We start from the raw sequence: 22,581 nt of genomic DNA, 5'->3' as shown, positions 1-22,581 counted from the left end.
CTTCATTCTGTTTTCCACATTGTTACCCACACAGTTCTCTCAACCCTTCTTCTTCTACTTACCACTTACTTACCAAAGTATCTTAATGCTAAAATGCAAACTCATGCCTTGTTATGGTACAAGGTGGGCAGCAGAATACTGCTATATATTATATGTTATGTTTTTCCACGTTTCCAAGATATTGGCAGGTTTTACAGTGGTAATATAGAGAATTTAAACTGACAGTTGCACCTCCTTTCTTTCAGTTTGGCTTGCATCTGTCAGAGAAATAGCTTGCTGAGCAGAGAAGCATCTCCTCTCATTGCTCTGCTCTATTACTCATAGTTACATAGGGTTGAAAAAAGACCATCAAGTTCAACCCTTCCAAGTAAACCCAGCACACACAACCTATACTTACCAATCTATACTATCACATACATAAACTATATATATACAACCATTAATACTAACTGTAGCTATTAGTATCAAAATAGCCTTGGATATTCTGCTTGTTCAAAAACTTATCCAGGCCCCTCTTATAGGCATTAACAGAATCTGCCATTAGCACATCACTAGGAAAGAGCATTCCCCAACCTCACTGCCCTCACCGTGAAAAACCACCTACGCTGCTTCAAACGGAAGCTCCGTTCCTCTAAAGGGGTGACCTCTGGTGCGTTGATCACTTTTATGGGAATAAAGAACACCCCCTATCTGCCTATAATCCCCAATAATGTACTTGTACAGAGTAATCATGTCCCCCCGCAAGCACCTTTTTTCCAAAGAAAACAACCCCAACCTCGACAGTCTAACCCCATAGCTTAAAGCTTCCATCCCCTTAACCAGTTTAGTTGCAGTCTCTGCACTCTCTCCAGCTCATTAATATCCTTCTTAAGGACTGGAGCCCAAAACTGCACTGCATACTCAAGGTGAGGCCTTACCAGGGACCTATAAAGACGCAAAATTATGTTTTCATGCCTGGAGGCAAAGTGGCAGCATCCTGCATGGAACTTATAGTTTTTACAGATTAGTGTCGTCAGCAAAAATAGAAACAGTACTTTCTACTCATTGTCAGCTCTGCCATCAGAGCAGCAAAACTGAGCATAGAAGTGTCAGGACATGCTTCTCTGCTCAGTAACAATTTTCTGCCCGACTAAATAGCTGTGGGCCATGCTGTTTCAAATGCATTATATTAGCAGTGTGTGCAGGGGTGTTTAGTTTCCTAGCACTTAGTGATGCCAACCATATGCATTGTTTGTATCTTTCAGTGAAATATTCTGTTGTGGAATCTCAGTCGGCAATCCCCTAACAGAAGATGGTGCAAAGGTGTGAAGGCTGACACAGGGAACCACCACAAGTCAATGCCAGCCGCACACTGTCTCAGAAGCCTGTATGTGTTTCATTATTAGGGCACCATAGATTCTAAGCTTTGTGACAAAACAATAACTGGGATCTCCAGCCTGGGGCTGTCTGCTCTAACTGAACTTCAGCTTTATGCAATGTAAGCTCTAAGGTACACCCCTTCTCTAATACAGAGCTGTATGTTTGTTGTTTACACCATTTTATTGCACATTTAGCCACTGACTATATTGCTACTTTATACATACATGTTATTAATAATCATATTCTCGGGTACTAACTGGGGGGTTATAGTTCAGTAGAAGCCACAGGTTGGTGATCCCAGGTTTAAAGAGTTCTGTGTTTACAATTTAGTGGCAGGCATTTCATTTTTGTCATGCTGTGAATGTGTTAGCATTAGTGTGGCGCACAAACTGCAAGAGACTGGGTTTGGCAGAAGCCGATACCTTGATGCTGTTTTATAAACAGTCTTTTATTTGGGCTCTCTTTCCAGCATGGGGAATAGATCAGCCAAACTGTAACCCACTCCTCTCATGGATAGTGCATGATACCACATGATTTCCGTTTTAGAAATAATGAAGAATTGTTTTTTTAATGTCCATCAATGAGGAAGTTCATATCTTCCATTTTGTAGATGGAACCAAATTTCACAGTTGGTGTTCATAACCAATAAAGGTTCCAACGTAGGTCCACATGAATCCTATATTACTGCTAGCTGATCTAGAGGAAGGCAGAACCCCATCTCATGTCTCAGAGGGGTAACATTCCCTCCTGACTCCAAAAGGGGCAATCAGACCACACACTCTATCAACTTTGTACAGAACCTATTGATAGGTTTTTCTTCTTGTATTTTCTTACTTACCTAAAGGCATCCCTTTTCTGGTGTGTCTGCCATTACAATGACTTCCAGCTTCCCATGGAACTTTAAAGGAGAAGGAAAGATAAAAACTAAGTAAGCTTTATCAGAAAGGTCTATGTAAATACAGCCATAAGCACTCACAGAAATGCTGTACTGAGTCCTTTATCAAAAGAAACACAGGATTTCTTGTCTCCTTTTGTGTAAACATGTTTTTTGGTATCTGACTTCCTCTCTCAGAAAAATCCTTAATTTCCGGGGCCAAAGTCTGTGCAGCTCTCTCCCATCTCCTTCTCCCCCCTCCCATAAGAATTTACTCCCCCTCCCATAAGAGTGTAATCTGAACTACCAGCAGCTAGAGCTGCAGCATGGAAGTTACTGAGACCAAGCTAAAATGGCAGCTGCAATCTTACACAAACAGAGAAAGCTTCTAGGGCTCTTTATTCAGGTATGGTAATGGTTTCTACAGAATAAATATATCATTTTAGGTGGCACTAATATGACGAATCTAGTGGAAGTAAAATGCCAAAATGCCTTCCCTTCTCCTTTAATGGATGCCATTGTGTTGCCTGTAAGGCTCTGATGTTTTATAAAACATTATCCCCTATATCTAATAAAAGACCCCAAGTTTTCTCAGGAGCAGTAACCCATAGGAACCATAAAAGAAAAAATAAGATTTTGCTTTTAGGTAGTATATTCTACGTGCTGATTGGTTGCTATGGGTTACTTCTTCTGGGCAGACTTAGTGCCTTTTATTACATAACCCCCATGTGTAATATTGTATGGTTCCCTTCTATATATATACCTAGTAGCCAGCTTGGTCAGCCTTTCCTCCTAACAAGTGCATTTCCCTTTCTGCAACCCTTTTAATACCATATAGAACAATATCTTGCTGCTGCAGGTTTCTATCCACCTCTAGGTGAGGATTTGCCTTACCTGCTAACATTAAATATGTCATTTGCATGTTGTAAATGCCAAGTGCATGACCTTACATTTATTGATCCGGAATCTCACGTGCCACCCAGATTCTCGGTTTATCAAGATCTCCCTAATAGAAAGCACCTTGTGCATGCATTTAATTAACTGATGCATTTAGAATAAAGTTGCCCATACACGCACCGATAATATCGTAAGAAACCTTGTTTCTTACGATATTCGGTGCGTGTATGGCAAGTCGGTGAGTCGACCGATATCGCAGGAGGCTGCTGATATCGGTCGACTCGCCGATCGCCCAGGTTAAAAGATTTTGATCAGGCGCCATAGAAGACGCCTGAGCAAAATCTGCCGTCAGGGCTGAATCGGCAGAAGGAGGTAGAAATCCTATTGTTTCTACCTCCTTATCTGCCGTTTCAGCCCTGAACGTTAGTGGAGACCGAAGCAGTTTTTCCCAGTTGTACTGGACCCATTGTATCTCACCATCGTTAGAGTAACTGACATAAGCAGTTATCAATAAGATGCCTTGACAAGCCTACATACCTCTGTCACCTTGTAACAAAGGGGAATGATACATTCTCTGTAGGTTTCTATGCAGTGCGCTGTACTGTATCTGTTCAGCTTTAAAGGGGTATGTGAGAGCCTGCAGGCCCCATACCTGTGTAATTGGGTGCCTTAATAGGTGAATCAAATCTTAGGGGTGGGTAGGTGAGTTCTGAAACCTGCAGTCAGAAGCCAAGAAAAGAAAGAGGGCATGTGTCACACAGCTTTAGTTTTTGGGCGACACAAATTACAGTTCTCTATTCATTTTAAAGCCATTTGAACATTTGCCTTTGTCACATTTTTGCAGAAAATACTTACCAGGTTTGAGTTGAGGAGATATTTTTATAAAAAAAAAAAGAAGAATAAATTGGCAGCTTTCTGCAATTTTGTGCTTGCACTGCGCATGATCATTGTTAAATGGGCCCCCCACGAGTTCTATAAGGAAGGTCTTCCTGTTGCAGAATGGTATGCTTCCCATGTTCATTGTCATATAATCGCATTGTCCTAACAGATTTAATTTGACCCTTACTGTACTGATACGCTGGAATTTGGGGGGGGGGGAGGGTGTTGAGGGAAGGGGCGATGTTGAGGGAAGGGGCGAGCAACTTCAGGTCAGCTCTCTGCTTCCTCACGTGCAGATTGTTCATTGCACATAAGGGGGGAGGGAGGATAGAACAAATTTTGCTTAGAATGAAATACCTTGGGTTATTGTGTTAGTCGGTATAAAATGAATTGTATGGAAATATCATGTTCACTTAAACCACAATAAAAGCTTCCTCTCTCTCTCTCAAAGTGCTTTCCTTTGCAGTGTTCTCTTATACTGAACCTGCCAGTAACCATGGCGAGTAATGGCACGGCCTGCTTTTCTCTCTGTATATATAGAGCTGCTGTTGCTGCTTCTGTGGAAATGCATTTGGGGAGTTATTGCTGCTGCCCTGCCATTGCAGCAGGGGGTGTAACGATAGTGTTTTTGTATGTGCATCTGCACATTTAACCAACTCACTAACATCTCCCAAACTGCAATTACTAATTATGACATTCTCTGCATGTTGTTTTATTGATTTATTGCAATGCCACCAAATGTCTAAAGTGATGTAGGAAAGGGGATTTTCTTACTGGTTAATCCTTTTCTCCAAAACCCTGTAGCTCCTCCTGCCCCAGTGTATGCAGAGGGCTCCTCCTGCCCCAGTGTATGCAGAGGGCTCCTCCTGCCCCAGTGTATGCAGAGGGCTCCTCCTGCCCCAGTGTATGCAGAGGGCTCCTCCTGCCCCAGTGTATGCAGAGGGCTCCTCCTGCCCCAGTGTATGCAGAGGGCTCCTCCTGCCCCAGTGTATGCAGAGGGCTCCTCCTGCCCCAGTGTATGCAGAGGGCTCCTCCTGCCCCAGTGTATGCAGAGGGCTCCTCCTGCCCCAGTGTATGCAGAGGGCTCCTCCTGCCCCAGTGTATGCAGAGGGCTCCTCCTGCCCCAGTGTATGCAGAGGGCTCCTCCTGCCCCAGTGTATGCAGAGGGCTCCTCCTGCCCCAGTGTATGCAGAGGGCTCCTCCTGCCCCAGTGTATGCAGAGGGCTCCTCCTGCCCCAGTGTATGCAGAGGGCTCCTCCTGCCCCAGTGTATGCAGAGGGCTCCTCCTGCCCCAGTGTATGCAGAGGGCTCCTCCCCTGACATTTTCTAGTAACAAAGTCACCGGATAGGAGGAGAAAGGAGCACAGAAAAGAGAACTATTATAGGATAACTAGATGCAAAGGGAAGAACATAGTAGAAAGTATAAGAAACCATAACATCATGGCAATTTGGCCAGGTGCCCCATAGGCCCAAAGGAATAGCTTGTTTGGGTAAATATGGCTAAAGTGAGTGTCAAGGGGGGGTTGCTAAAATCTAAGCTTCCTTTTGCCTTATGGCCCATATTTTTGGCCGATCTGTGTACATAGTGGGGGAGGGGGCATTGGGGTTAGGTTCACTGGTGGGCCACAGGTATTCCAGTCCTAAGCTGCATTTTTCTGTTATTTTTCATTGTGGCTGCAAATTTTTGCCATAAATTTTTTTAAGTGTTGTACAACATTCACATACCATTTTTGCAAAATTGGCAGCACAGGAAAAAAAAACCCCTAATTTTAGAAATCTCATTACGGAAACCTTTGTGAATTTATCCTGTAATGTTACATGTAGTCTGAACCCAGCCTATATCCATTCTATGGCTTTACCTATTGTGGACCAGAGCATGAGGCCCAAAGCTATACCCTGCTGTTACTATAGGCTACAGATGTAGGTTACAGCTGGCTTGTGTATTTCTGCTTATGCTGAACTTTTGTTTCCTATTGGACAGCAATGTGAAGCAGCCAATCTACATTGAGCCTTGCAGCAATGCCACACTTAATGTTGAGTGAATTAAAGGGTAACTACCCATTTTATTTATTTTCCTTCCACTGGTCATGAGGGAACCATAAAGGAAGCCTGCATTATAGCCATATCCACGAGGATCCATTCCTATCAGCAGTGCCACACACTAATGAGAAGATGCATGCTGCATTCCCATGCTTTGCCCAGAGGGCCACATACAAAGGGATGAGAGAGCTGCACAAGGTGTATAATAAAAAGGCTTTTATTTCAACACTTTTGAACAGAATACCTGAATGTCAGAAGAAGTCACTACAGATTCACTTTACAGTATATACACTGGAGTAAACATCTTTGTGCTCACAGATACCTAACAGCTATAAATACTCTTACATTCCATGTACAAAAATAAATGCACAATAGCATCCATATAGCAGGTGAGTAACAACTCTACATTTGGGCAGTATATACCCCATACCCCACCCCACGTGTCAGGGTACAACGGAAGGGCATTGGTGCAACATGAAGGGAGACGGGTAGTGCCCACTTGTAATGCACTATACCCTCACACAGCTAATAAAGGGGCAATTATCCTGCAATAAATGGCTACTATGGTGGGACATGCCATATTTCAGATGAAGAAGTCACTTCTGTCACTAAGCTGGGTTCCTATACAGGGTGCAGAAACAACACATGGGAGAGCCTGGCGAGGCACGGTGCTATAGTTCAGCAAGTGATTGTGTTCTACAGTGTTCCTATAGAGAGAAGGAATTGAGTCTGCATTAAATCATGATTTGAGCTGTTACTAGGACTGGCCCTTCATTCCCACAAATTTCACATGGAAGCTAATGAGTAGCTGATACAGATGTATGCTGCAGACTACGCAGGTTTCTGAGCATTAATACAATATGCACCTCAATTAAAATGGCAGTTAGTACAGTCAGATGTGCCTTTATCTACAAGCTATGTTGTTGGCAGCCAATCAGCAAACAGAGTGAGAGCCTGCCAACAACGTAGCACTTATGTTTCCATGTTTAACGCTGAGCTACAGAAAAACGTACTGCCTAGAGTCATGCTTTTTATGAAGCGCACTTTACCTGTTTTGCTGGCATGTTACAGGAATGCAGTTGTATCTCTAGCTGCTCAAGCTGATCAAAGGTGATCTAAACATTCCATAAAATGTCCAACTGCACCCCTCTAGCTCTCTAAAAGAAGGGATAATAAAGGGAAAACTAAACCCCTTTTTCACATGAGCTTATTCAGTTGGGGTTATGCAGAAAAGGTACCTTAAACACTATCCGAACTTCCTAAAATAAATATAAAAGTATATTTTATACACAGACATACCAGATTCTACAGACTGAAAGGAAACCATGATACTCATACAAACTATTTCCCAACCCCTCCATCACGTTGTTCCATTGTTGAAGTGATGGATTCTGGGACATGAAGTCCTTCAGTGCACCACCCACTACGGAAAGTAGATGGACTTCAAGTTCCAGAATCCATCACTTCAACAATGGAACAAGGTGAGGGAGGGGGTCACATCATGCATGAGCCGAACAGGGTGGGGTAACTGGTCCCAGCAATCCCAGAGACAGACAATATTGGGTTGTTTTTTTCACTCTGTGGTATCAGGTACATAAAAAGACATTTATAATTTCTGGAAGTTCAGATAGACAATTTTGCATTGTAGTGCAGTTGCTGACTGACAAATACACACACATGCACAGATCCAGTAGGACAAGAAAGGCTGCAGAAGCTCCAGCATCACTTTCATTGCCTTTAAAGCAACCAGCCTGTGTGTGTGACTGCCGGGGCCCAGGGCCACTCCCGTGTGTTGCAGCTTTGCAATACATTTTGCCATTCATTCGAATGTGAAAACACAATATTCACTGCTGACACTTTTTTTTTTTTTTTTTTTGCCAGTGATGTTGATTCTGCACTGCTGGCAGTCAACGGGTTAAGCTGAGCAATTTAGTAGCAAGTAATGAGTAGAATCTCCTAAGAAAGGAATAGGAAGTGTAGCACAACCCAAAGGAATGTCAGTGGCAATTACAGTAAAGTATCCCATGACTAATGGCACATTTAGTTCAGAAGAGTAATTGGATTCAGCAGTCACACACACACAAACGCTTATTATTCAGGTGGGACACTGATTCCATCACTTACAGGAAGACACAAATGCACAGCACATGGAATATACCAGAAAATCATCTCCTTGAATCTATTTCAGTCTCTCTTTGTTCATCATTCGCATGTTACAAGAGCAACACAATGCTTTCAATGGCAGTTTAAAGGGAACTGGTCCATTATTGTGTCAAGGAACTCAGTTGAGATATATTTGTGAGTACTGGGGTTACCACTCATCCTATGATAATGGGGCACCCCTTGTCTGTACTGAGCTTTAGTGTGTGTGCCCCCTTCTGCACCATGCCCACCCTGCCCAGAAATACATTGCAGCTGTAGGTAGGCATGAGTGAAAGGTACAGTGTAACCCCCCTTTTCCAATAACAGTTCAATGAATTGAGCTTTTTGCTGAATGTGCTTCTTGCCTATTGTTTTACTTAGGAAATATCTGTGGTTTTGTTCATTCTTGCACTAAAAAGGGCAAAATCTGAGAGCAAAGTGATGATCAGAAGCAGAACACAGGGCCCATACAGTAATTGTATACTGCTGTATGCATCTTACCAGCATTAGTTTTCCACTGATTCAGCAGATATTATGCTTGTTGCAGCTATTAAATATAGAAAGCAGCTCTCAATAGGGTTCTGATAGCAGCTACAGGTATCTAGCAAAGCCTTTACATGGATAAACTGTACATGAGTGTGTTGATCAGCTTAGCACAGGCTCCATTAACCATGCACACGTGCCTGCAAACAACAGATTGTAGAATGCACAAAGATGGTCGTTTTTTGCACACTAAGCCTACAATAAAGGACAGGGGAAACACTGGCACATCCATCCTGTTATGTGCCCCAAACATGATCAAAAACACATTTTGTGCGGTGCTCAACACTAGAAAGGAACCAGTATGAACCAGTTGATGTAAAATGGCTCATCACATGCAATAAATAAGATAAAAAAATGTGAGAGATATACTGGCAGCTAGCTACACCCAAGCAAAGGCTTTCTGAGGTATGAAGCCCTTCCTGTATATTAACACCCAATGTATTGGCCAGTTTCTGTCCTACCCCATAATGGAACACTGCAGAGCCTATGCAGTCTTCCAAGTCCTGATTCTGCCTTGTCACTTACACAATCACTATAAAGACTCCATTGTATATTATGTGCAGCATATAAGCCAGCACTGCATTAAAACAAATACTTCTTTCCTTCAATGAAACAGACTAAACAATGTGTTTCTATGGCCTACCCCTGGGAAACACAGCAAGAAATCCCCCAGCAATGAAACACATGGTCCCCAATGTGCCTGCCATGCGTAGCCACTGAGCCACTACTCCTCTCACTGCAACTAATGCAAACATGGTCCCATTTAGAATATATATATCAGTAGCAGCTGCAGTGACTATTTCTATTAGAATAGAATGGCCAACCCACTCTGCTAGTTACACACACAAAGTATACACACAGGCTCATCATGCTCTAACATAGGTCACAATGTCTGCACCTCAGCAACCTGGCCACACTTATTCATATTGTGTCAACAAGTGATAAAGCGGAACTGCAACCAATCAGCAATTAGCTCTGATCACTTGAATGCTGTGAGGAGAATGACAAAGTATATAAATGGCTGCTAGTGGTTACTGGCAAAGGATTGTAATTTCAGGTGCATATGAAGCCTTACTTGGCTGTCGCGGACTCCACCTCACACTCTCAGTCCACTAAGCCAGCGACTGGCGTAGCACTGACTGCACTAGTATGAGCATCTCTTCATTGGCTGCTTTTGAGGAGAAAACACCTCTTCTCACAAGTATATGCTCCCCACCGCATTGGACTAAAACATACACTGTACAGTAAGGAATTTGACAAGAAATACAATGTGTTCCCTTTAAACTGCTGAAAGGCATGACTTAATAAAAAGAACCCTACAGTGATGCAATAAAAACCCCACCGTTTAAAACTTTCAAAATCTTATAAAATGTAACAGATTTAAACTCAGCCTGGAGGAAGTAAATCACAACATACACATTAAAATAATAAAAAGCATGTAAACATTGTCTGGGCTATTTACACATCCGAGCTATGTGGGGGGGATTGTAGCAGGACGCACTCCAGCATGGCCTCTTTAAGAAGCCGGCTACACTTTGCAGCAGGTGAGGGGCTTACAGGTTACACTGGCAGCACAAGGAGCAAAGGTACCTGCTGGGACACTGCTTGGGTGCTACAACTTCAGCACAGACCTGTTTGTACAATAGACAGGTAATGGCACCTAGCAGTGTGCACAGAGTCCTAGTTTCACATTCATGCAACTTCAAGTCCCGCCGGCTTGCTACACAGCTGTGTGTACTGGGGTGGCGGAATGTGAAGGGGATGAGCCCCGGTCAGAGGATGAGGAGACAGATCTAGTTGCGGCTTCACGTTGCAGCTCCTCCACCTTCTTCTGCAGCTCTGCTCTAATGGCCAGGAGATCCTTGAGGTTCTGATGAATTGGCATCTACGGTTTGTAGGAAACATGAAGGAATTAGACCAATCAGCAAACATTTATTCAAGAATCAGTAGGCAAATGTGCTCCCACTATTGCCAGAAAGAACCCCAAACACAACTGCCAGATGTACACAATGGCCAACAACAGAAAAGAAATGGTGGGTGCTGGTAATTTAATTTTAATCAATGCAACTAGCCTGATAGGGTTTGGTGGGTAAATGATGCAGAAAACAATCTGGTCTATAAAAAAACCACTGTGACCACAGAGCTATGATGCAATGGGCAGAGTAAGGGAATCCCTACAATACAGGCAAAATTCATGGATGATAAAAAGAATGGCTGAAGCTGGGATGCAGACTGCATCAGTCAATGGACTTTTTAAAGTGATTCACTGCAACATTTAAAAAGGCAGCAAGGAAAGTAGAGGATGAAGACAATAGGGTAACTGGTTTAGCACAAGGTCTCTGTATTGCAGCCATCACACACAAGAGAGCCAATATGCCAGATATACCCAAGAGATGGAGTGTTTATATTCCTGTTATATGTTTATTCCAGGGCACTCAGTTTCAGCATCCTGTTGCTAAGGTTTTGCCATAAACACATGAGTGTGAGTATATGGTCCTATCCACAGAAAGCAGGGGGTGCAAGGGAAATGCTGGACTAGAATGAATGTACCTGTAGTCAGGCTGTATCAGAACTATGGCCAGAAGGAAACCCTAGTGAGCTTCAATACAAAGTGAACTCCTGCACAGGGCTAGTACCAGGGGATACAGTAATCAGGAGGCAAAAGGGACCCCAGGTGACGCAAAAGTTTCAATTGGATTGAGAAGAGGTGGGGCTTGAAGAACTGTTCAGGGTTTGGCTAATGTAGGTGGGGTTTTGGCATAATAGTATTTAACTGGGGTAGATCAGTGTCACAGCTGTGCTTTTTTTTTTTTTATTGGGAAACCATTCTACTTGTTGGTGGGCCCTCCTCCCAGGGGCCAAGGTGACCATGGGTTACAATGGGGGCAGGGTTCTGTGAGTCCTGATGGCCACACTGTTCTCACAGATTATCTGTTCTGTAATAACATGGTTGCTTGTGCTCCTTATATCTGCCAGTACCAACTCTGTACAACTCATTTTCTAACTCATTTAGTAAACCAGGCAAAGAAAAGGGGAAAAGAGCATTTGCTGACTCCAATGAGTAACAATAATACTATATATACAGCACATTATTTTGTAACAGTAATGCTATATATGCTATACACAGGGAAAAGGAGGATTTATTTAACTTTTCAGTTCCTGGCATAGGGCCATTTACAGACAAACCAAGGGGAAAAAGAAAAAAAGCCAGCTTGCCCCAAACACAAGGAGCATGCATGCCAATTACATGATCATACAGCAAAATCACAAAAATGGTCCGTTACATGCAAACCATTCCAGGGTACAGCCAGGTATCTAACCAACATTTCTTTCAATCGAAAACTGTCACACAGAAGCCAGAATGTGCAGTAGCAATGGCTTCTGTTGTTGAATGAGGAGAATGGGTGGGGGAGACAAATCCAGAAGGACACAGACATAAAGGCTGCTCCTGTTTCAGCACGTGTGCCTGGGTATGTCATGTACGCTGCATTATTCACTCAAGGACACACATTAGCTTGCAGATTGTTATGTGATGCACTTATTGTTCCTGCTGAGTGAGTGCTGTGTGCCTAGTAGCCCTGTGCGTCTAGTAGCCCCGTGCAATGGGAAGGTTAGCCTTACTGTAATGCTACTCTGTCATCTCAGCCGCATTCTCATTTATTCATAATACATTCCCTTCTATGGTTTTTTTTTTTTTAAGCATCTTAAAGAACAGAATGTGATAACCTGAAAGCAGCCAGTAATATGCATTTGTGACAAAAAGCATCATTTAACTATATGAAAGGCTGCAAGTGAATGCACTCCAACGGGGACAATTAGCATTTACCAGCATTGTTAGTAGGCACGCTTGCTGTGCAGTCTGGGTATTCATTATAACAAATACACCACCCAGCTTCACACAAGGGATGACTGCAGCTTTCACTATTTCCTTCTTATTTACAAAAAACAGAAAGCTAATTGGCCCTAGTAGCCATGAGCTTCTCATTACAGCTCAGCATGGGGATAAGCGGGTTATGTTTTCCAGCGAACTCTCTCATTACAAAGCATTAGTATTTATTCTCATTTGGCTGAGTGCATTTTTACATCCGGTTTTTTATAACCCAAGATATTGTCCATGGCTTCTGATGAAACTGACCCTAGTGCTTGTGTTGAGTGAATGTGATAGGGACACTAGTGTAAGCTCCACTGGGGCAAGGACTAGGGATGAAACCTTTGCTTGTATTAAGGAGGAGTATTACTGGGCAAATCAGAGGTGAGGACTGGGCAGGGACTGGGATCTGGATAATAGGGGATCAGGGACTGGGGTGGATTGAGAACATAAACAGGCAGGTCAGGGGAATGATGGGGAATTACAAATTAATGGCAAGAATATGGCCAGTATATCTGTAATACAGGCCTCAGCCTTAGTTAGTGATGTAATGGTTGCACTGGAAACCCTAGCAAGTACTCATGTGAGCGATGTATAATCTTTGTGAGGTGATGTATTACACGCCAGGCACTAGAAAAAGGTAATTTTTGCCATATACATTCTGTATATTGAGCACCCTGTCTACCACTATCGTGCTTGGGCTCTCAGACATAATAAATCAGGAGGAGGTTGTTCCCCAAATGAAATGGGGCCAGCTCAACTGCACAGTAGGATCAAGCAAGCACTCTACCAACTCTACCACTGGAACAATCAGTTGGATTCTGGAGGGTTCAGTCTTCATTACATTCGGTGAATGAGGTTTCACCCATCCTTGTAAGAGCAAGGGATATAGCACATTAAGAGGAACAAACACAAGTATGCAGTTAATATGCATTGCTGAATAACCAATACCTAAGCAAAGGTGGTCATTCAGGGGCAGATTTAATCTGCCAATTCGGGTGTACAGCTATGAGCAAGGTAGTTGGCCAAGGGAATGAAGAAAAAGATAAGCCACATCCTAGCACTGTGTCTTATCCTTAGTAGGCATCTGAAATCCCTCTGTGCAATGCAATGATTCCACTGGCTTCAGTACTGCACTAGGCAGAGATGCCCTCATAGAATAGTTTCATGAAGGCAGCAGGCAGTCTTTACAATTAAAAACAGATCAGCTTGGGTGCATGTTAAATTAACACTGATGAACACACACTCAGCAGAGGAAACAAAGCACACTTACAATGCAGATACCCTTGGAACATGCTGTGTGACTGTACTGACAGACAAGCAAAGTGTTTCCCATCTAGAGACATAAAAATGGCGTAACTCACCTGAGGTCTTGTCCGAGGGTTCCATCTAACATAATAATTCACCCAGAGTTCTAAGTGGCTGAGACTGGCAACTGGATACAGAACGTGGTGTTCATAATTGACATAAAAAGGGTTGGTAAACTCATCCACATGGCTGTTAATGTAAGACCACAACGATAACGTCTTTGTTTGGATTTCCTAGGGGTAAGATAAGGGAGAGCTGGTAAAGGATCGTCTCCCATTATCACAGTGGCGCTGGAGACAAAGCAGGGTATACTCCATGTACAGAATGTGTAACTGGATTAGTAAGTTTCCAGAAGTTGAAAGCAGAATATGAATGACTGTTCTCCTCCCCTATGCAGAGATGGAGGAGGGGGTAGAATGGACAAATCCACTGAACAAACCTAACATGCTAAGGGTGCCATCTTGTGGCTAAAATGACCTACAGTAGCAGACAGTGTATATATTCTCATTGTGACAAATCTTTTTCATTAAGAATGGCACAGGCAGAAAATAAATACAATGCATGGTTATAGCTGAAACACATTTTCAATGTAATGTGTACGTTTCCTTCCACTGCCTCAGTTCACTAGTGTATAGCACATCAGCAAATAAGGCAGTAAATAGTGAACAGGAATCATTTATAAAGTAAAGAGGATGAAAAAGCCCCCCCACCCCCCCACCCCCCCCACTTAGCTACTACAAAGCAGATAATTCAGCATCAATAGATACTGTAGATGGATAAATTAAAGTCACAAATTTTGTCATTTTGTCACTCAGTGTGACTCTAAGCAGTATTATACTGCTACATGGATGCAGGATAATGTAGCTCACTTCTCAGTTTTACTGCCCCAGGTATATTCAGAGCAACTGATGTGTCAAACAAATCAGGCTCCCTGCATCTTGCCAGTAAAACCAGCCGTATATCTCTTGCACTTGGGGATAACAGCTCCAAAAAATACAGAACAGTAGTAAAGTCTTCCTTTAGCCATACAGTTATACAGCCTTTATACTTATCTGCACCTCTGCCATAGGTGCATATTAAGACCAGTAAAAAATAGGTACAAGAAAAAGCTTTAAAGCAGAGATTAACTGCTCAAAAGTATTTATTGTCACACATCATGTTTCAAACCTATGGGGCTCTTTGTCAAGTGTGACTTGACTATATTTTCTTTTTTGAGTACCAAAAAAACGACATCATGCTTAAGAGGTACGAAAGCTAAATGTTAAAGGAACAGTAACACTAAAAAATTAAAGAGCTTTAAAGTAATAAAAATATAATGCACTGTTGCCCTGCACTGGTAAAACTGGTGTGTTTGCTACAGTAACACTACTATAATTTATATAATAAGCTGCTGTGTAGCCATGGGGGCAGCCATTCAAGCTGGAAAAAAGGAGAAAAGGCACAGGTTATATAGCAGATAACAGATAAGCTCTGTGGAATACAATAGTGTTTTATCTGTTATCTGCTATGTGCCTGTGCCTGTGCCTTTTCTCCTTTGAATGGCTGCCCCCATGGCTACATAGCAGCTTATTTATATAAATTATAGTAGACTTTCTGAAGTAAACACACAACTTTTACCAGTGCAGGGCAGCAGCACATTATATTTTAGATACTTTTATACATTTTTATTTTTGGTGTTACTGTTCCTTTAATATTAGAGTTTGAATACTAACTGAAAGGTACCCAATAGGGATACAGTTGCCCCAAATGTCTTCAGGGCTGGAAAGAACAAACATATGCAATGTACAAATCATTCCCTAGGAATTGCCTAGACAAATGTGACCCTTGACCCTGTTTATTTAATTCAAATAATGGTGAAAAACCTAATAACCTGTTTTTTAGACAACTTAAATATTTCCAGGTTAAACAACCCCACAAAAAAGCCACATGACACAAGTACAGATTTTATTAAGCTGCATTGGCTGCATATTGATTCAGAGAAAATAAATCTGGGATTCAAAGTGCCGTATAGTTCAGAAGCAAATTAACAATACACATAAATAAGTGGTTTTTTTTTCTACATGTTCTAGATACATGAACACTAATGCAAACTGCAGTGGGTACAGACACAGCAGAGAATCGAATCTAGGAAAAGTCATATGAAACCTGATCTTTAATGAACTGATATAAGGGCTCTGGCACACGGGGAGATTAGTCACCCACGACAAATCTCCCTGTTCGCGGGCGACTAATCTCCCTGGATTGCCATCCCACCAGCGAAAATGTAAATCGCCGATGGGATGGCATACGCGGCGGCGCGATTTAAGTGAAATTGCAAAAGTTTCCTCTCAAGGCAACTTGCGCAATTTCACTGAAATCGCACCGCCGCGTATGCCATCCCACTGGCGATTAACATTTTCGCTGGTGGGATGGCAATCCAGGGAGATTAGTCGCCCGCGAACAGGGAGATTTGTCGTGGGCGACTAATCTCCCCGTGTGCCAGAGCACTTACTCCATATAAAAAGGAACCAGGTCCTAAATTTCACGTCAATGTAATTACACAAAGAGAGAGAAGTGTTCACCATTTGATTTTCATTACAGAAGAGTAGCAGGAACTTACCTCTTTCATTCTTTGCTGTTCACTGTTGTACAAAAATGTTCCAAACAGACAGCTATACAGGTGATCAAGTATGGTAATAAGGAAAAGCTCATTGAACTCAAAAGCTGCAGGAAACTAGGATAAAAGTGAAAAGTTAAATCTGTGTCAATTAAAAATTTTCTGTAATGTATTGTACTGCATGGGGAGCGTGTGTGCCCAGCCAAGATTGCTGTGCAAGCAAATCTGAGGCAAGTGCCCCCCAGTGGTAACTTGGTAATGGAAAAAAAAAAAAATAACAGCAAAGTGAGTGCTTTCACCATCACATCATAATACAAGCACTGTGGGGAGGGGAATCTACCACACCTGCCAGACAAGGGAAGAGCCAAACACATCTGGGACACTTGCATGCAGATACCGCAGAAGAGAATGTGCTCGTTCATCACACTCATTCATCAACTCACTTTGTTTGGGATAATACATAAAATCACACAAAGCAGGTGGAGAAGTGACAAGCTGCTATGAAACTTGTCAGACTGCTTTCATAAGGAAGGTATCCAGTGTGGTGAAGGAGCAGTGTCCATCTTTACATTCTCTTTTGACTGATGCCCCACTCACTGTGCTGCGGTTTGTTCCTTCTATTTGCCTTATTTTGGAAGGGTGATGATTCCTGCCTGGCCATGCTCCGAGTGGTATAATTGTGAGAAGTCAGCTGGGTTTCTAAAAGCCGTTTAAGTGGGTATGTATAAACATTTATGCACTGGTTTGCTCTAGTTGAATAACCCACTGCAAGCAGTAAGGTGATTGCTACCATACCAGGAAGCAGTTGAATGTTGCAAGTGAATGAATGGTGCAAGTGCTGCCACTAACAGGGCATAATGCCACATCTGCAAGCAAATTTGCTACATCAAAAAATTCAGCTACATCAAATATGTTAAGCATTCTCTATTGTGTCAATCTTTACTACAAGCAAATGCTCAGAATATTGGCTATGGTCAGTAAGCCAGTGCAACACATTAGAACTGCTTTCAGATAACATATTGTTTATCCTACTCCCATGCAACTAGAGGAGTCCCAAGCCAGACTTGGATTTCTTACTATTGAGTGTTATTCTGATATCTACTGGAAGCTACTATCTTGTTGCCTTCCCATTACTTAAAATATAAATGAAATTCAATACAGGTTTCTGCTGGAGAAGCTCTATTAACGGATGGGTTTTGAAAAAAAAAAAAACAAACAAAAAAAACAGGTTTTCCCATGACAGCATTCCTTGAAACAACTGGAAGATTTTGCCTTGGATTGCACAATAAGAAGTGTCTTGAAGGTTGCCAAAGAATGGTTATTCACAGGACTGCAAGGCTTGCATATGTATAATGTAAAGAGGGCTGTAGTAACGAGCTTACCTGATTTGTCATTTGCCAAACACAATCAATGAACTGGAGGAAAATTGGGGATCGATCAGCATCGGCATGGTTATCATCTCCATGCCCCACTCTCTGCACAGATCAGAAAAAAATCATGTTGCCGTTGGTTATATTATTCACCCAACCTTAACTACAGTCTGCATTTACACACACAATCCATTTATATTTTGCGTTACAACGCCAACATACAGGCAAACTTACCATGGCAAATCTGTGGCCAAAGCTTATCCACTCTTTCTCCAACAGAACCTCAAATCCTTTAATTGTTCTATAGTAGCTGTCCAACATTAGCATGGCCAGAGAGGTTAACTGTGCCGTCCGATCCCATCCATCGCTGCAATGTACCACTACTGAGGTTTTACTAGATTCAACCCTATCAGCTATTCTCACTGATCCAGCAAGAAGCATCTGGAAGACAAAAAAGAAAAATTACACAAGGACTAAAAGGCAATCAATGGGCTAATTCTAAAAAAAAAATAAAAAAAAAAAATAATCACATACTTTTCTCTCTTATGAACATTGGTACAGGTACTACTATCCTCATCAGTATCAAGGAAAATGATACTACTTTATACCAAACCCAAACAATGCATTTAGAGACTGAAAGCAGTTACATGAATGACAGATAATAATTTGTATATGTAAGTTTACTACCAGTGAAGTTGTTAAATGTTAAACTTACCCTTATGTACTCTAACCAGTGTGTGCCATCAACATTGGACAACCAGCGTGCCTCATCAATGGCTGGATATACTATTTCCTTCAGCTTACGCAGGGACTCCCTCATCACATGAATGTTATGTATTTCCAGGAAGATCAGCTCTGCATTTGGGTATGCACTCTCGCTCTCATATCCTCCTCCTTTGGTCTAAAATGTAGTAAGCACAGGTAACAAGACATTATGCAGTCTTTGGCAATACACTCCATACACTGCTAAGAACAGAATCTCCATGGATTTTAGACAGAGTAACATTGATTTTGCAGTAATTTACATTTTTTTCAATAAAACATCTCAAATAATCTTATCCATAACCTCTTAACTGCCACAGATTGTAAAATCTATACTACTGACACAGTATAACCAGTGTGCCAGTGCCATATATTCTACAATTCCATATAGCACGTAACAATTAACAATTTTTGAACAGCGGTGTCTCCCCAAACAACTCCTTCCCAGAACTTCCAGATTAAAATATAACTTGCAAGTTCCTTACATGTTCAAGGTAAGAAAATCATACTTTCCCATTGAGAACAGCAAATGTGATTTAAATATACATCATGCTCTGTCAAGAGGTAACAGTGGTTTGACTGTGTTTTCTTAATTGACACACAAAACAGATAGTAATTGGAAAGTGTTCCCCCAGCAGTGAAATTTCTCATAGGGTAATGTACCTCCCCAAACAGATTTGTCAACTGCAGTCGTTACCTGTCATGTTATGTTAAATGATGTGCCACTTGAGCTGCCAATAAGAAGCACTGCAGCAATAAATAATTCTGCTACCAAAGCTGATATTTTACTGGGTTGATGTATTAAAATCTGCTTGTTGGCTAGTTCACAGAATGAGTGGATCCTTACCCAATACAGCTATCCTTTTATAAATTAAATTCAGTCTTTGGTTAGGCAAGTGGCCAATAAATCAGTCTGATCAAGACCCATGAAGTCTTTGGGGAGCCTATATTTCTGATGGTAACCACCAACATAAGTGTATATATGCATCTTAGGAAGACCATAAACATTAAACATCATTACATACACAACATTAACATATACAGTGGTGTGAAAAACTATTTGTCCCCTTCCTGATTTCTTATTCTTTTGCATGTTTGTCACACTTAAATGTTTCTGATCATCAAAAACCGTTAACTATTAGTCAAAGATAACATAATTGAACACAAAATGCAGTTTTTAAATGAAGGTTTACGTTATTAAGGGAGAAAAAAAACTCCAAATCTACATGGCCCTGTGTGAAAAAGTGATTGCCCCCCTTGTTAAAAAATAACTTAACTGTGGTTTATCACACCTGAGTTCAATTTCCGTAGTCACCCCCAGGCCTGATTACTGCCACACCTGTTTCAATCAAGAAATCACTTAAATAAGAGCTACCTGACACAGAGAAGTAGACCAAAAGCACCAAAGAAATTGAGGAACAAATGAGAACAAAAGTAATTGAGATCTATCAGTCTGGTAAAGGTTATAAAGCCATTTCTAAAGCTTTGGGACTAGAGCGAACCACAGTGAGAGCCATTATCCACAAATGGCAAAAACATGGAACAGTGGTGAACCTTCCCAGGAGTGGCCGGCCGACCAAAATGACCCCAAGAGCGCAGAGACAACTCATCCGAGAGGCCACAAAAGACCCCAGGACAACATCTAAAGAACTGCAGGCCTCACTTGCCTCAATAAAGGTCAGTATTCACGACTCCACCATAAGAAAGAGACTGGGCAAAAACGGCCTGCATGGCAGATTTCCAAGGCGCAAACCACTTTTAAGCAAAAAGAACATTATGGCTCGTCTCAATTTTGCTAAAAAACATCTCAATGATTGCCAAGACTTTTGGGAAAATACCTTGTGGACCGACGAGACAAAAGTTGAACTTTTTGGAAGGTGCGTGTCCCGTTACATCTGGCGTAAAAGTAACACAGCATTTCAGAAAAAGAACATCATACCAACAGTAAAATATGGTGGTGGTAATGTGATGGTCTGGGGTTGTTTTGCTGCTTCAGGACCTGGATGGCTTGCTGTGATAGATGGAACATGAATTCTACTGTCTACCAAAAAATCCTGAAGGAGAATGTCCCATCTGATGTGCCATCTGTTCGTCAACTCAAGCTGAAGCGATCTTGGGTGCTGCAGCAGGACAATGACCCAAAGCAAATCCACCTCTGAATGGCTGAAGAAAAACAAAATGAAGACTTTGGAGTGGCCTAGTCTAAGTCCTGACCTGAATCCTATTGAGATGTTGTGGCATGACCTTAAAAAGGCGGTTCATGCTAGAAAATCCTCAAATAAAGCTGAATTACAACAATTCTGCAAAGATGAGTGGGCCAAAATTCCTCCAGAGCGCTGTAAAAGACTCATTGCAAGTTATCGCAAACGCTTGATTGCAGTTATTGCTGCTAAGGGTGGCCCAACCAGTTATTAGGTTCAATTACTTTTTCACACAGGGCCATGTAGGTTTGGATTTTTTTTCTCCCTAAATAATAAAAACCCTCATTTAAAAACTGCATTTTGTGTTTACTTGTGTTATCTTTGACTAATAGTTAAATGTGTTTGATGATCAGAAACATTTTGTGTGACAAACATGCAAAAGAATAAGAAATCAGGAGGGGAGCAAATAGTTTTTCACACCACTGTATGCAGTTTGGGTCAATACCAGGTGAAAAATTTTGAACCTGATACAGGTCTAGTAAATATCATGTATACATATCATATATGTCCACACAGGGGGCACAAACTAGATTTATGTTTAGTGGTCAAAATGATGTTATTACATGGAGCTTTACAGAGTATATACACCAGGATCCCTAAGCCTTTTTTACCTGCGAGCCACATTCAAATTTGGGGAGCAACACAAGCATAAAAAAGTTTCTGGCAGGTGCGAAACAAGGGTTGTTAATGGCTATTTGTCAACCCCTAAGTGGACTAGCAGCTTGCAGGAGGTTCTGTTTGTCAGTAAACCTGTTTTTTTTGCAACCAAATCTTGCATCCAAGACAAAAATTCAAAAATAAGAACCTGGTTTGAGACCTCCAGGAGCAACATGTTGCTCACTAGCCACAGGTTGGTGATCACTGATATACACACATGTTAGTGTTCATGCTTGTTCTGCTGTTACCTTGTTAGTGTCAGCAACACTGTTTTGTCTGGCATCAAAGATAATAAGTTTGTGTGACTGGGCATTGGCATCCATTATTGTCTGCAAGTATTTCTCATCCTCTTTACATCGTTTGTCATTTGGTCCAACAAGTGGCTGGCTGCAGCGGGTTATTGTTGCCTGGCTTTCTGGATGAATCCATGACAAAACCTGAAAGCAAAGCATAAAGTTTCTGCGCTCTCATCTTCCGTGTTTATTCCCATGGGAACAGGAAACTTGAGGCAACCCATGCAAGGATAATGTTAGACAAATCGAAGAAAAAAAAAAAACCCAACATATTCTGTCTGATACTGCCCCATTTCTCTTAGCAGTCATAGCATTGGTATTCACCCATGACTGTGGAGGCAGGGTAGGTTTAGGGCCAAAAACACTTCTGTGCATTAAATGAATTAAGTATTTTCTCCACTGGTGAAAAACACAGTTTGATATTTACCTTACTGAATAAAAGGAAGGTATTTTATCAGCTATAGGTTTTTATAAATGATATCATTTTGCTATTGTTTTATTGCAGCTTACCGGTATTCGTCCTTTGGCTCTAAAAGCAACAACTCTCGCAAAATCCTCATCTAACACACTGGTTGGTACAACAAAGACTGCAGGGTAAGTGTCACACAGCTCATAGGTATTATTAATCTTTGTTATCTTCCAGCTCTCATTTGGCAGACCCTGAGTGCACAAATCAAGTAACAAAAATGTAAAATTATAATGTATACAAAGCTCTGAAGAGATGCATTGCAAAGACCTGTACTATCTAAACCTGTTTCCCAGTGCATTAGAGATAAATTAAAAGTTAATGAT

The 22,581-nt window shown here is 41.7% G+C and overlaps 2 protein-coding genes across 11 annotated transcripts in view; one reads left to right on the top strand and one right to left on the bottom strand.

Annotated features, from left to right (window-relative positions):
* The window catches only part of cd99l2 (CD99 molecule like 2), a 44,493-nt gene extending 40,469 nt beyond the window's left edge, over positions 1–4,024 (top strand). For 3 of the 4 annotated variants that reach the window (XM_031890220.1, XM_031890218.1, XM_031890219.1), the window contains one exon: positions 1,245–2,022. In XM_031890220.1, coding sequence (XP_031746080.1) covers positions 1,245–1,285 — 41 coding nt within the window. In that variant the 3' untranslated portion in view covers positions 1,286–2,022. 4 annotated transcript variants of the gene reach the window in all.
* A 2,226-nt stretch (positions 4,025–6,250) lies between these two features.
* mtmr1 (myotubularin related protein 1) overlaps positions 6,251–22,581 on the bottom strand; it is a 41,432-nt gene continuing 25,101 nt past the window's right edge. For 6 of the 7 annotated variants that reach the window (XM_018096298.2, XM_012968570.3, XM_012968571.3 and 3 more), the window contains 8 exons: positions 22,300–22,449; positions 21,745–21,933; positions 18,592–18,777; positions 18,111–18,317; positions 17,889–17,981; positions 16,510–16,623; positions 13,967–14,143; positions 6,251–10,619 (listed from right to left, as the gene is read on the bottom strand). In XM_018096298.2, coding sequence (XP_017951787.1) covers positions 10,455–10,619; positions 13,967–14,143; positions 16,510–16,623; positions 17,889–17,981; positions 18,111–18,317; positions 18,592–18,777; positions 21,745–21,933; positions 22,300–22,449 — 1,281 coding nt within the window. In that variant the 3' untranslated portion in view covers positions 6,251–10,454. 7 annotated transcript variants of the gene reach the window in all.

The sequence above is a fragment of the Xenopus tropicalis genome, chromosome 8 (assembly GCF_000004195.4).
Source record: "Xenopus tropicalis strain Nigerian chromosome 8, UCB_Xtro_10.0, whole genome shotgun sequence".
In the NCBI taxonomy this organism is placed as follows: domain Eukaryota; kingdom Metazoa; phylum Chordata; class Amphibia; order Anura; family Pipidae; genus Xenopus; species Xenopus tropicalis.
This window is presented reverse-complemented; position numbering and strand designations above follow the sequence as displayed.